At 34.2% G+C, this 14,731-nt stretch overlaps 1 protein-coding gene across 6 annotated transcripts in view; it reads left to right on the plus strand.

The window, feature by feature from the left end:
- VPS54 (VPS54, GARP complex subunit) overlaps nucleotides 1–14,731 on the plus strand; it is a 122,102-nt gene that overhangs the window by 79,071 nt on the left and 28,300 nt on the right. For all 6 annotated transcript variants that reach the window (XR_002342640.1, XR_002342639.1, XM_021087458.1 and 3 more), the window contains exons 12-15: nucleotides 1,798–2,138; nucleotides 9,305–9,434; nucleotides 10,060–10,241; nucleotides 10,851–10,963. Coding sequence is in view for 4 of the 6 variants with exons in the window: in XM_021087458.1 (XP_020943117.1) it covers nucleotides 1,798–2,138; nucleotides 9,305–9,434; nucleotides 10,060–10,241; nucleotides 10,851–10,963 (766 nt within the window). In the remaining 2 variants the exon portion in view is untranslated. The remainder of the gene's footprint in view (nucleotides 1–1,797; nucleotides 2,139–9,304; nucleotides 9,435–10,059; nucleotides 10,242–10,850; nucleotides 10,964–14,731) is intronic.

The following is a 14,731-nucleotide window of genomic DNA, read 5'->3' on the forward strand; positions in this document are numbered from 1 at the left end:
CTTTAAGCTCAGGGGTTCCATATGCTGATTGGACTAGCTTAGACCCTTACCCTATCTTTGGAGACTTATAGATGGAGTCAGCTTCCCTAGAACCATGTAGATCCAGAAAAAGAAATCAAGAGTTTTGAGAAAGGGGCAACAAGTTACGAAAGTGCAACCATGAAGTTAAAGTATGCAGTCCCTTCTTTCTTGGTAGTACAAAAGACATTGATTTACATAAATTTACTCTTAATTCATCTAGCTTTCAGTATTTATTAAGTGCCTCCTATGTGTCCAGTACTTACTATTGACAATAGGATATTGTATCTTTCAGAGCTAACATTGTAGTGGAAGAAGACCTAGATTTAAAAAGAAGAAATAGTGATAACTGTTTTTTTGTTTTTGTTTTTTTTTTTGTTTTTTGTTTTTTTTTTTTAACTGGGTAATGGGATAAAGTTGCTATGAGGAGTCAGAGAAGGCCTCTTCGAGGAAATGGCTTGCACAAGAACCTTAGTGATGAGAAGGGAACACATCAAGGTAAAGGGCATTCTAGGCAGAGGAAGCAACAAAGGCACCGAGATGGGAACAGTGGAATTTAGAATAGAAAGAGAACCAATCTGACTGGTGTGAGGGGCCAGGGTACCCTCTTACACTGTTGGTGGGAATGTAAACTGGTATAACCACATGGAAAACAGTATGGAGGTACCTCAGAAAACTAAATATAGAACTACCATATGACATAGAAATTCCACTCTTGGTCATATATCTGGACAAAACTTTCCTTGAAAAAGATACATGCACCCCCGTATGTGCATTGCAGCACTATTCACAATAGTCATGACATGGAAACAACCTGAATGGATTAAGAAGATGTGGGATGTATACACAATGGAATGCTACTCAGCCATAAAAAAGAACAAAATAATGCCATTTGCAGCAACATGGAACTGGAGACTCTCATATGAAGTAAAGTCAGTCAGAAAGAGAAAGAAAAATACCATATGATATCACCTACATCTGGAATCTAATAGATGTCACAAATGAACCTTTCCACAGAAAAGAAACTCATGAACTTGGAGAACAGATTTGTAGTTGCCAAGGGGGAGGGGGAGGGAGTGGGATGGACTGGGAGTTTGAGGGTTAATAGGTGCACACTAGCGTTTGTCGTGGATAAGCAGTGAGATCCTGCTGTGTAGCACAGGGAACTATATCTAGTCACTTGTGATGGAATATGATGAAGGGTAGTGTGAGAAAAAGAATGTGTGTTGTGACTGGGTCACTTTGCTATACAGTAGAAATTAATAGAACACTGTAAACCAACTAAAATGTAAAAATTAAAAAATGAATAATTATCACAAAATTTAAAAAAAAAAGAACTAAGGTGTCTGGAGAGCAGTGAATGGATGAGGAAAGGTGTGAGATGGGGAGAGAGATTATGGATAGAAGGATTGGCATGGTCAGGAACATGGATTTTTTTGTTCTTTTAAGTAAGCACATCAATGAATATTATCCTCTCAAAGACAAGTTATGTTTAGTGTAACCTATTTAAGAGGTTAAAGAAATATGAAATGTCTTTTAGGGAGATTTCCATTTAAAAATTAATTAAAATAAGAAACCTAAGCTTTAGGGAACCCATTTCTCTTAAGCAGTTCTTTTTCACAAGTACTTTTACTGTGTAATAAAAAAATAGGTAGAAATTCTGATATGCATGACCTTGACTCATTTGTAAGATGTTCAAAAGTGCACAGATTTCACTTTTGGGAACTTTAGGTACAAAATATTACAAATCATTTAAAAATGTATCCTGTTTTCTTATAGGCAACATTAAATATCATTCACAGTGTTGTTCTCTCAGTTCTTGACAAAAACCAAAGGACTAGAGAATTGGAGGAGATTTCACAACAGAAGAATGCTGCAAAAGACAATTCACTGGATACAGAGGTGGCTTATTTAATCCATGAGGGCATGTTTATAAGTGATGCATTCAGTGAGAGTGAATTAACACCTATAGCAATTGACACTACCTCTCAAAGAAATGCATCTCCAAATAGTGAGCCCTGCAGCAGTGATTCAGTATCTGAACCAGAATGTACTACTGATTCTTCATCCAGCAAAGAGCAGACATCATCATCTGCTACTCCAGGAGGTGTGGATATTATGTGAGTATGGTGATTGCTGCCAAATTAACAGGATTTTGAGTTATTTTATTAATGGTTTCAATTAGATTGATTATTCACTTTATTGAAAAACCATGTAAACTTTGTTCTTGGAATTTAATTTGACAAAAATAAATTAATTTCCTGAAACATGTATCTTTTTGAAAATGTATGGAAGGTAAGGAGGCAAGCATTGGAAGTATGAGAATTGTAGAATCTTAAGGCTGGAAATGAATTAAGTGCCCTAAATTTGGAGTATTTAAAGTCATTAGTGGCAAAACCTGTCTTGGAACTTTGGTCAGTATTACCTTGGTTATGTTTCTTTCTTGGACTTTGTCACCATTGTATTTAGTATATTGTGAGGATTTGTTTGATTTACAATTTTTAGTTTTTCAAAGACAGGAGTTTCCAAGTAGATCACACTATCTTTTAAAATATTACTTTTTTAAACTTTTGAAATAATTTCAAATTTATAGAGAAGTTGCCAGAATAGCGCAGAAAACTCTCATATATCCTTCACCTTGGTTCCCCAGTTAATAGTTTACCACATTGCCCTCTTTTTCCCTTCTTTTCTTTCTCTTTTTCTCTCTTCTTCTTGGTCTCTTATGTTAATTTTTTTTTTTTTTCTCAGACGCTTGTCAATAGATTGCAGACTTGATGGCCTAAATAGTTCAGTGTATATTTCCCAATTACAATAACACTCTCTTAAGTGACTGTAATGTACCAATTAAAATCAAGAAGACACTGATAGTTACTACCATCTAATCCCTAGACCCTCTTCAGAATTCACCAGATGTCCCAGTAATCTTCTGAATAGAAAGAACAAAAGCAAAACAAAACCAGTAAAATATTTCTGGCTGAAGAACATAGTTTATATTTAGTTATTATTAAGAATAATAAAAACTCAGTACTTTTGTTCATTTTTATATAAATCAGCTTATGGCCCAGGAGGTTATGAAGGCTGCAGTTATAACCACTTCCCCTCCTTACCAAAGAAAATAAATAAATAAAACAAACCCTCAACTATGTATTAGTAAAATATTTTTTTCTCTGTTCAGGCTTATATTTTCACACTTACTGGTTAGAGTACAGTCTAAAACAATTGCTAAAAGAGATTAAAAACAGGGAGTTCCCATTGTGGCTCAGCAGGTTAAGGACCCAGCATTGTCTCTGGAAGATGCAGGTTTGATCCCTGTCCTCATTCAGTGGATTAAACACCTGGCATTGTGGCAAGCTGCGATATAGTTCATAGGTGCAGCCTGGATCCAGTGTTGCTGTGGCTGTGCATAGGCCTGCAGCTGCAGCTCTGATTCAACCCCTAGCCTGGGAACTTCCATATGCTGCCAGGTGGGGTCATAAAAAGAAAAAAAAAAAAAAAGAGATAAAAAAAATCTCTAACTTAAACAATACAAAATTTTGTTTCTCTCCTGTGACAATTCAGAGGTAGAAGGTCCAGAGCTGAGAAGGTAGCTCTACCATCTCATTGTGTAGCTTCCATCTGTGTCTTAGGCAGCTGTTCCAGCTTTATCATCTCATTTCCATCTGTAGCAGCAGAAAGGAAAGGACAAAGCCTGATACTCTCTTTATTTATTTTTTTGAATTGTGCTGGTCACATGTGGATGTTTCTGGACCACTGACTGAACCCATGCCACAGTTGTAACCGGAGCCACAGCAGTGACAACACTGAATCCTTAACCTGCTGAGCCATGAAGGAATGTCTCTCCTTACTTTTTTGCTTTAACTTTTTAATTGGAATATAATGCGCATATAGGGAAGTGTACCAGTTATAACTATTTAGCTCAATTAATTATAACAAAATGAACATACTGATGTATCACCACTCAGATTAAGAAATAGAACATTACAGGAGTTCCCATTGTAGCTCAGTAGGTTAAGGCTCCTACGTTGTGCCTGTGAGGAGGTGGGTTGTTCTGTCCCTGGCCTGGCTCAGTGGGGATTTGCCACAAGCTGCACTGTAGGTCACAGCTGCAGCTCCTATTGGACCCCCGGCCTGGAAATCACCATATGCTGTGGGTGTGGCCCTAAAAAGAAAAAAAAGACATGGAACATTATCAGCTCTCTAGAAACCCCTCCCGTGCCACTATGCCTTCACTTTTTCCTAAAGGAAACCACTAAAACTATTGGCTTTTCTAGCTTTTAAACTTTATGTAAATGGAACCGTAAATGGAATCATGTTCTTTGTCTCTAATTTATTTTTCAACATTATGTTTGTGATATTTTTCTAAGTTGTTACATGTAGCAGTAGTTTATTTTTATTTGTGTGTAAATGTTCCTTTTTCTGCCTTCACTGCAGTGTATTTATTCATGCTGCTGTTGATGAAATCTGGATTTGTTTCACTTTGATTGTTGTGAACATTCTCGTAGATGAATGGTGTACATGTTATTAGCAGTTCTGTTGAATAAATACCTAGGAATGAATAAGTATGTGACTGGTCAATTTAACCAAAGCCAAACCATTTCCCAAAGAGATTGTACTCTCCTTTACCTCCTGTCAGCTGTGTAGATGGGTTCCTATCACCACATCTTCCTTCACTCTTGGTTTTGCCCATCATGTTAGCCATTTGGTGGGTATTATCACAGGTATAAAAGTTTGAATTTTTGTTTCCCTGATGATTGGTAAGGAGCACTTTTCATATATTCATTGGCTGTTTGGATATCCTCTTCTGTGATGTGCCTATCAAGCCCTTTGCCCACTTCTCATTTAGTTGTTTTGCTTTATGAGAGTTATTTATGTAGTCTCAGCACAGCCCTTTGTCAGTATCCATACTGCCAGTGTCTTCTCCCTCTCTCTGTGTTGATTTTCATTCTCTTATTGGTGTCTTTGGTGAACACAAGTTCTTAATTTTAATACAATGCTATGATTCATTCTTTCCTTTCACGGTTGTGCTTTGTTATGTGTCCTATTTAAGAAATCTTTCCCTACCCTAAGACCTTGATGATGTTCTCTTATGTTTTCTTCTAGAAGCTTTGTTGCTATCTCTTTCATTTATATTTTATTTCACAATCCATATGGAATTAACTTTTGTGTGAGGTTGTTTTCTTTTTTCCTGTGTGGATATCTTTTTGACTTTACAGCATTTATTGAAAAGACTGTCTTACCCAAAGCTAGTGTGCCACTGTTGCCTTAAATTATTCATGTTTGTGTGAGTCTATTTCTAGACTATGTTTTATTTACTTGTCTGTCTTTGCAGCAATGCCATTAAGTAAAATTGTATTAGTTATGATAGCTTTTTAGTCTTAATATCTGATAGAGTAATTTTTTTTGCCTTTTTTTCTTCTTCCAAGATGCTTTGTACATGTTACAAATACATATAAATTTGAAATTTGTTCTCTGTGGCTTTCACATAAATTTGTTTATATTTTATCCTTTCTTTTTAGGAGCACAATCCAGAATTTGCACTCCTACATCCTAGTAGCTAGAATGGTATCACATGACTATATCTAGCTGGAAGAGGGGCTTGAGAAATCGTCTATAGCTTATTGGCTATTTGATAGCAAAAACTATTACTGTGGCGGAAGAGAGAAAAGATATTAAAGCTAGAAATCTGCCATACCATTTGAGATTCCTTTAAATTAAATGAAGTCTCATAGTATTTTTTAAACTTTATTGGAATATAGTTGACTTAAAAAGCTGTGTTAATTTCAGGTGTACAGCAAAGTAAATTAGTTTTACATATACATATATCCAGTCCTTTTCAGATTCTTTTCCCATATAAGTTACTACACAGTAGTAAGTAAATTTCCCTGTACTATGTATATAGTAGGTCCCTGTTATGTGTCTATTTTATATATAGTAGTGGGTATATATAAATCCAAACTCTGTAATTTATATGTACCCCCTACACATTTCCCCTTTGGAAAACCTAAGTTTGGTTTCAAAATCTTTGAGCCCATTTCTGTTTAATAAGTTCTGTCATATCATTTCTATTAGAGTCCATATATTAGTGATCTCATATGATATTTGTCTTTCTCTCTCTGACTTACTTCACTTAATATGGTAATTTATAGGTCCACCCATATTTCTACAAATGGCCTTATTATTTCATGTTTTTTTTATGCCTGATTAATATTACATTGATTTTATATATTATTTATATATGCATATATATCACATCTTCTTTATCCAGTCCTCTGTTGGTGGACATTTTGGTTGCTCTCATCTCTTGGCTTTTGTAAATAGTGCTGGAGAGAACATTGGGGTGCATGCGTCTTTCTGAATTATGGTTTTATCTGGATATATGCCCAGGACTGGAATTGCTAGATCATACGATAGTTCTATATTTAGATTTTTAAGGAGCCTCCATACTGTTCTCCACATGGTTATACCAACTTACATTCCCTCCAGCAGTATAGGAGGGTTTCCGTTTATCCACATCTTCTCTAGCATTTGTTGTTTATAGACTTTTTGATAATGGCCATTCTGACTGGTGTGAGGGGATAGCTCATTATAGTTTTTATTTGCATTTCTCTAATAATTAGTGATGTTGAGCACTTTTCATGTGCTTTTTGGCTGTCTGATAGTCTCTTTTGGAGAAATGTCTATGTAGATCTTCTGCCCATTTTTTGATTGGGTTGCTTTTTTTTTTTTGCTGTTTTTAGGGCTGCTCCCGCGGCATATGGAGGTTCCCAGGCTAGGGGTCTAATCGGAGCTGTAGCCACTGGCTTATGCCAGAGCCACAGCAACGTGGGATCCAAGCCACATCTGCAACCTACACCACAGCTCACGGCAACGCCAGATCCTTAACCCACTGAGCAAGGCCAGGGATCGAACCTGCAACCTCATGGTTCATAGTTGGATTCGTTAACCACTGAGCCACAATGGGAACTCCTGGGTTGCTTGTTTTTTGATATTGAACTGTATGAGTTGTTGGTATTTTTTGAAGATAAATTCCTTGTTGGTCATTTCATTTGCAAAGATTTTTTTCCCCCATTTTGTGGATTGTCTTTGTTTTCCTAATGGTTTCCTTTGCTATGCAAAAACTTTGAAGTTTAATTAGGTCTCATTTGTTTTTGTTTTTATTTTCATTACTCTAGGAGGTGGATCAGAAAAAGATATTGCTGTGATTTATGTCAAAGAGTGTTCTGTCTATGTTTTCCACTAGGAGTTTTATAGTATCTGGTCTAACATTTAGATCTTTAATACATTTTGAGTTTATTTTTGTATGTAGTGTTAGAGTAGTCTAATTTCATTCTTTTACATGTAGCTGTCCAGTTTTCCGAGCACCATTTAGTGAAGAGACTGTCTTTTCTCCATTCTATATTCTTGTCTCCTTTGTTATAAATTAATTGACCATACGTGCATTGGTTTATTTCTGGGCTGTCCGTGTGGTTCCAGTGATCTATATTTCTATTTTTGTGCCAGACCAAACTGTTTTGATTACTGTAGCTTTGTAGTGTTGTCTGAATTCAGGGAGCCTAATTCCTCTAGCTCCATTTATCTGTCTCACAATTGCTTTGGCTATTCGGGGTCTTTTGTCTTTCCATACAAATTAAAAAATTTTTTGTTTAGTTCTGTGAAAAATGCCATTGGTAATTTGATAGGGATTGCATTGAAACTACAGATTGCCTTAGATAGTAGAGTCATTTTGACAATGTTGATTCTTCTAATCCAAGAACATGGTATATCTTACCATCTCTTTGTGTGGGTGTGGCCCTAAAAGATAGATAGATACAGATAAATAGATAGATGATAGATAGATAAAATTTTATTTCAATTGTCAATTTGAAATTTAAGCAAACAGTTTTGTGGAGCTTGTACTGAAGTAGCACTTGGACTGTTTATATAGAAATATCAGAGTTAGAGGAAGCTTAGATTAGAAATAGAATTAAACTAATTCTGGGCTCTAGTCATTGGGCAGATCACTTAAACTTTCAAGATTCAGTATCCTCATCTGTAAAGCAGAAATTTATTTATCTGCTTCAGTGTGAGAGCTAAGCAAGATAATGTTTCTTAAAGTACTTTAAGAATATCAATTCCTCTATTATTTTAAAGCACTAGTAAATAAATTTAGTGACTTTAAAGAATAACAGGTAATAACTTCATTTAATACCAGCACCCAATTAGAGTAGTGGTTTGCCTCAAATTAATATACATCAGACCCTCTTTGTAAATACCATTCAAAGTTATTTTAATTCAACTGAAAAGGAGAAAAATTATGCTTAACTTGGTTCATGGTAACCCTTAACTGAATTGTCGGCACAGAATCAGTAGTGTATATACATGCCCTAGGGAAGTTGTGTTAAAAAAAAAAAGTCATATATTTATTCCTCAAAACTGGAAAAAATGTATTACATCTTATAAATACTTTTTGTAACTGCCTTGAGGGCAATGACCTGTTGTATTCCCTCCAGTGCCTAGCAGTTAAAACACAGTAAATGCTCAGGAAATCTTAGTTCAGTTGAACTATTAATAGTCATTCATAATTGTCAGTAAAAAGAGGGCCTTTTTGTTCTTTCTGTTCCTTTCCTCTTCCTTTTACTGTGTTGTCCTAGGCACCTGTATGAAACCTGCCACAGCTACCACCTTGTACTTAATGAGAATTTTTTTTTTTTTGGCGGTAGTTTTTGCAGAATTTCCAGTCAGAGTCTGAACTGAGTATTAAAAATACTACAGCACAGAGAGAAATTATTCTTATATAAGATTAGGGTAAAATATATTTGTATTATTTGGGAGTTCCCATCATGGCTCAGCGGAAATGAATCCAATTAATGTCCATGAGGATGCAAATTTAATCCCTGGCCATGCTCACTGGGTTAAGGATCTGGCATTGCTGCGAGCTGTGGTGTAGGTCACAGACGCGGGTTGGATCCCATGTTGCTGTGGTTGTGGCACAGGTCAACAGCTGTAGCTCTGATTTGACCACTAACCCAGGAACTTCCATATGCCACAAGTGTGGCCCTAAAAAGCAAATGTTTATGTGTGTGTATGTATGTGTATGTATGTATTTATGTATGTATATATGTATATATATTTGTATTATATGAGCTTGTGTATGTGATGCTCCACCACAAAAATAAAAGTATGTGATACATCACAGAATTTCCCCTCAATTGTGAATTTTATAGGTTTTTGTTTTTTATTGGTATGTCTCCTTTGGAAAACAATGTGTTCACAAGTTTACATGACAATTTCTTTTTATCATTTTCAGGGTCAATGAAGACATGAAATTAACTGACTTAGAGCTAGGAAAGCTGGCAAATAATATCCAGGAGTTATTATATAGTGCCTCAGATATATGCCATGATCGAGCTGTCAAATTTCTCATGTCAAGAGCAAAGGTTAGTTGTTTTGATAAACTTTAGATATTTTTTACATAGACTAATTTTTTTGGAGATCTGGACCCTATCCTTGCTTGTGTTCCTGTGTTCCACATAATGCTTATTATGTTTTTAACACTAAGATACTGGTATATTCTGTTAGGGAGATGTCGAAATGTAAATTAAACAAATAAATCCACATAAAAGAAGTAGGAAAACTTAAGCATGCTTTACAAATAAATGATTAAAATAGTTATATTGATACATATATCAATACCTTAATAATTTAAAAATAACATGCAGTTTTGTATACATTTGTGTGCATATAACTAGTCAAATAATTTATTAATAAGTTTAGTTATACTCCAGTATTTTGAAAATTATATAGTATGACCTGACTTTATTTGAGCTAGTGTATTATAAAAGGGTCAGAATGAAATTTAGACATCTTAATCTTTCAATGTTCAATCTTTTGGACTAAAATATTGGGAAATTACATTAAAAATTATTTTAAAATAATTTTTAGGAATTAATATAGCTATTATAAAAATAATATAATTAACAATAATATTTGTTTAAGTTGGTTTTATAGCTCATCCATATTTGGTGTTAAAATAACTCATGATTTTTTATCTTTAAAATTTAGGATGGTTTTCTTGAGAAGCTAAATTCTACAGAATTTATAACACTTTCCAGATTAATGGAAACATTCATTTTAGACACTGAACAGATCTGTGGAAGAAAAAGCATGTCATTACTTGGAACACTTCAGAGCCAAGCTCATAAATTTGTAAACAGGTTTCATGAAGAGAGAAAAACCAAGCTCAGGTATTATTACCTGTTCATTCTGTTCTTCAATATTTTTCCTTTTCTTTATAGAACACAATTATATTTGAAAGAGGAAACTTCATTGATTGGCCAGTGAAAACCCCTGACAAATTTTTTTTTTAATTAAAGACATAATGTAAAATTAAAATCACATTTCTTAGCTTTTGAAAGTGGAAATAGAATGTTTTATTTCCATTAAAGTACATAGGAAAATCCCAATAGATTGACTTTTCCTTTCCTACTCTAAATGAAATTAATTATGTCTTACCAGTCTTCCTGATTAGACTAAGAGGTATAAGAAGGGAAATATTTTCTGAAACTATTCATACTGTTTATGAATGATTTCAATTTATTAAGTGTTTAGCACTTTTACAAGTATATATACTAACAACAGCTAATGGCCATTGCTATTTAAAAACTCAATGCCTTTTATTGTATGGGCTCTACTTGAATTTAACTAAGATACATGTAATCTTAAATGTATGACAGAAGTCTTGTGTACTCATGGAGCTTTTCCTTTTTTTTTTTTTTTTCAACCAAGGAGGTGGTATTGAAATATTAAAGTTTTATCAGCCTTTTTTTTTTTAATATATATATACTTTTGAATAGCCTCCTCTTAGACAATGAGCGTTGGAAGCAAGCTGATGTTCCTGCAGAATTTCAAGATCTTGTTGATTCTATAGCAGATGGAAAGATTGCTTTACCTGAAAAAAAATCTGGGGGTATGTGTACTCTTACAGAATTTTTCAATTTTATATTTTTTGTTCATTTTGTGGGAATACTCAATAATTCTTTAATTGACAATGCCTCTTAGAAAGCTTAGAACTAATATTCCCAGCTTGGTTATTAAGTAGTTAACTGGAAAAGTATTTGTGGTAATTTGTAATAATGATTTCAGATATTTATTGAGTGTTAACCACATGCCAGATGTTGGACCAAGTACTTTATAAACATTACTCCGTCACCTCACAATAATCCATAATAAAGATAGTGTTGTTACCCTGTTTAAAATGAGGAGGCATGAGGCTTCTAGGTTAAGGAATTTGGTACAAATAATGATCTGGAATTTTTTTTCCATTTTTTAAAGTTTTATTGAATAGTTGATTTATAATTTTGTGATAATTTCTGATGTACCACAAAGTGATTCAGTTACATGGATATACACATCCATTCTTTTTCAGATTCTTTTCCCATATAGATTACCACAGAATATTGGGTAGAGTTCCCTGTGGTATACCGTTGGTCAGTCATTCCATATTCCAGTGTGCATATGCCAATCTCAAACTCCCAATCCCGCCCTCCCCCCACACATTTGTTTGGTAACCATTAGTTTGTTTTGAAAGTCTATGAGTCTATTTCTGTTCTAGAAATAAATTCATCTGTATCCTTTTTTTAGATTCCACATATAAGTGATAAATATGTTTGCCTTTCACTAACTTCACTTAATATGATAATCTTTAGGTCCATCCATGTTGCTGCAAATGGCATTATTTTATTCTTTTTTTATGGATGAATAATATTCTTTTGTATATGTATACATCTTTTTTCATTTCTCATTTGATAGACATTTAGGTTCTTCCATGTCTGGCTTGGAAGACACTTGTAAATAGTGTTGCATTGAACATTTTTGAATTACAGATTTCTTCAGGTAGATGCCCAGGAGTGGGATTGTTGGCTCAAATGGTAGTTCTGTTTTTAGTGTTTTGAGGAACCTCCATGCTGTTTTCCAGAGTGGTTGTACCGATTTACATTCCCACCAACAGTGTAATGTGGTTCCCTTTTCTCATACCCTCTCCAGAATTTATTGTTTATAGACATTTTGATGATGGCCATTCCAGCTGGTGTAAGGTGGTACCTCATAGTAGTTTCGATTTACATTTCTCTAATAATTAGTGATGTTGAGCATATTTTCATGTGTCTTTTGGCCACCTGTATGTCTTCTTTAGCGAATTGTCTGTTTAGATCTTCTGCCCCTTTTTAAATTGAGTTTTTTTTTTTTTTTGATATTGAGCTCTAATGAATTGTTTGTATATTTTGCAGATTAATCCCTTGTCAGTTGCTTCCTTTGCAAAGGTTTTTTCCTCATTCTCTGGGTTGTCTTTTCATTTTGTTTATGGTTTCCTTTGCTGTGTAGAAACTTGTTTAATTAGGTCTCATTTGTTTATTTTTGTTTTTATTTTCATTATTCTAGGAGGTGGATATGAAGAGATACTGCTGTGGTTTATGTCAGAGAGTGTTCTGCCTCTGTTTTCCTCTAAGAGTTTTATAGAATACTTCTTACATTTTAGGTGTTTAATCCATTTAAAAAATTTTAATATGATTGATTTACAATGTTCTATCAATTTCTGTTTAATCCATTTTGAGTTTATTTTTGTATGTGGTGTTAGAGAGTGTTCCGATTTCATTCTTTTTTTTTTTTTTAATGTAGCTGTCCATTTTTCCCAGCACCACTTATTGAAGAGACTGTCTTTTCTTCATTGTATATTCTTGCCTCCTTTATTGTACATTAGTTGACCATAGGTGTGTGGGTTTATTTCTGGACATTCTGCACTGTTCCACTGATCTTTATTTCTGTTTTTATGCCAGTACTATACTGTTTTGATTACAGTAGATTTGTAGTATAGATTGAAGTCAGGGATCCTGATTCCTCCAGCTCCATTTTTCTTTCTTGGTATTGCTTTGGCTATTTGGGATCTTTTGTGTTTCTCTACAAATTAAAAATTTTTTTGTTCTAGTTCTGTGAAAAGTGCAATTGATAATTAGGGATTGCATAGAATCTGCAGGTTTCCTTGGGTATAGTCATTTTGACAGTACTGATTCTTCCAATCCAAGTGCATGGTATACATTTTCGTCTGTTTCTGTCATCTTTGATTTCTTTAATCAGCATCTTATAGTTTTTAGAGTACAGATCTTTTTTCTCTTTAGATAGGTTTATTTGTAGGTATTCTTTTTGATGCAATGGTAAATGGGGATATTTCTCTAAGTTCTCTTTCTCATCTTTCATTATTAGTATATAGGAATGAAAGAGATTTCTGTGTATAAATTTGTATCCTGCAACTTTACCGAATTCATTGATGACCTCAGTTTTCTGGAAGTGTTTTTAGGATTTTCTGTGTATAGTATCATGTCATCTGAAAATAGTGATAGTTTTACTTCTTACTGTCAAGTTTGGATTCCTTTAATTTCTTTTTCTTCTCTGATTGCTGTGGCTAGGACTTCCAAAACTGTTGAATAAAAGTAGCAAGAGTGGACATCCTTGTCTTGTTCCTGCTCTTAGGAGAAATTCTTTCAGCTTTTCACCATTGAGAATGATGTTTGGCTGTGGGTTTGTCATATATGGGCTTTATCATGTTGAGATAGTTTCCTCTATGCCCACTTTCTGGTGTGATTTTATCAGAAACGAGTGTTAGATTTTATCAAAAGCTCTTCTGCATCTTTTGCTATGATCATGTCGTTTTTATTCTTCAGTTCATTGATATGGTATATCACACTGGTTGATTTGTGGATATTGAAAAAGGCTTTCATCCCTGGGATAAATACCATTGATCATGGTGTATGCTCCTTTTAACGTTTTGTCCAAATTTGGTTTGCTAGTATTTTGTTGGGGGTTTTTACATCTATGATCATCAGTGATACTGGCCTGTAATTTTATTTTTTTATAGTACCTTTGTCTGGTTTTAGTATTAGGGTGATGATGGCTTCATAGAGTGAGTTTGGGAGTGTTCCTTCTTCTGCAGTTTTTTGGAATAGTTTCAAAAGGATTGGTATTAACTCTTCTCTGAAGAGTTTGATAGAATTTGCCATCCAGTCCTGGACTTTTGTTTGTTGGAAGTTTATTAATCACAGTTTCAATTTCTGTACTTGGGATTAGTGTGTTCATCTTTTCTGTTTCTTCCTGATTGAGTCTTGGAAGATTCTGCCTTTTTAAGAATTTGTTCATTTCTTCTAGGTTATCCATTTAATTGTCATATAGTTGCTTGTAGTAGTCTTTTATGATCCTTTGTATTTCTGTGATGTCCATTATAACTTCTCCTTTTTCATTTCTGATTTTATTGATTTGAGTCCTCTCTCTCTCTCTCTTTTTTTTTTTGATGAGTCCAGGTAAAGGTTTATCAATTTTTGTTGATTTTTTTCAAAGAACTGGCTTTTAGTTTCATTGATCTTTTCTATGGTTTTCTTCATTTCTGTTTCATTTATTTCTGTTCTGATTTTTATGATTTCTTTCCTTCTGCTAACTTTGGGTTTTGTCTGTTCTTCTTTCTCTAGTTGCTTTATGTGTAAAGTTAGGTTGTTTATTTGAGATTTTTCTTGTTTCCCGAGGTAGATTGTGTTGCTATAAACTTCCCCCTTAGATCTGCTTTTGCTGCATCTCATAGGTTTTAGAGTGTCATATCTTAGTTGTCATTTGCTTCTAGGTATTTTTTTAATTTCCTCTTTGATTTCTTCAGTTATCCATTGATTGTTTAGTAGCATACAGTTTAGTCTCCATG

Source organism: Sus scrofa, chromosome 3 (genome assembly GCF_000003025.6).
Source record: "Sus scrofa isolate TJ Tabasco breed Duroc chromosome 3, Sscrofa11.1, whole genome shotgun sequence".
In the NCBI taxonomy this organism is placed as follows: domain Eukaryota; kingdom Metazoa; phylum Chordata; class Mammalia; order Artiodactyla; family Suidae; genus Sus; species Sus scrofa.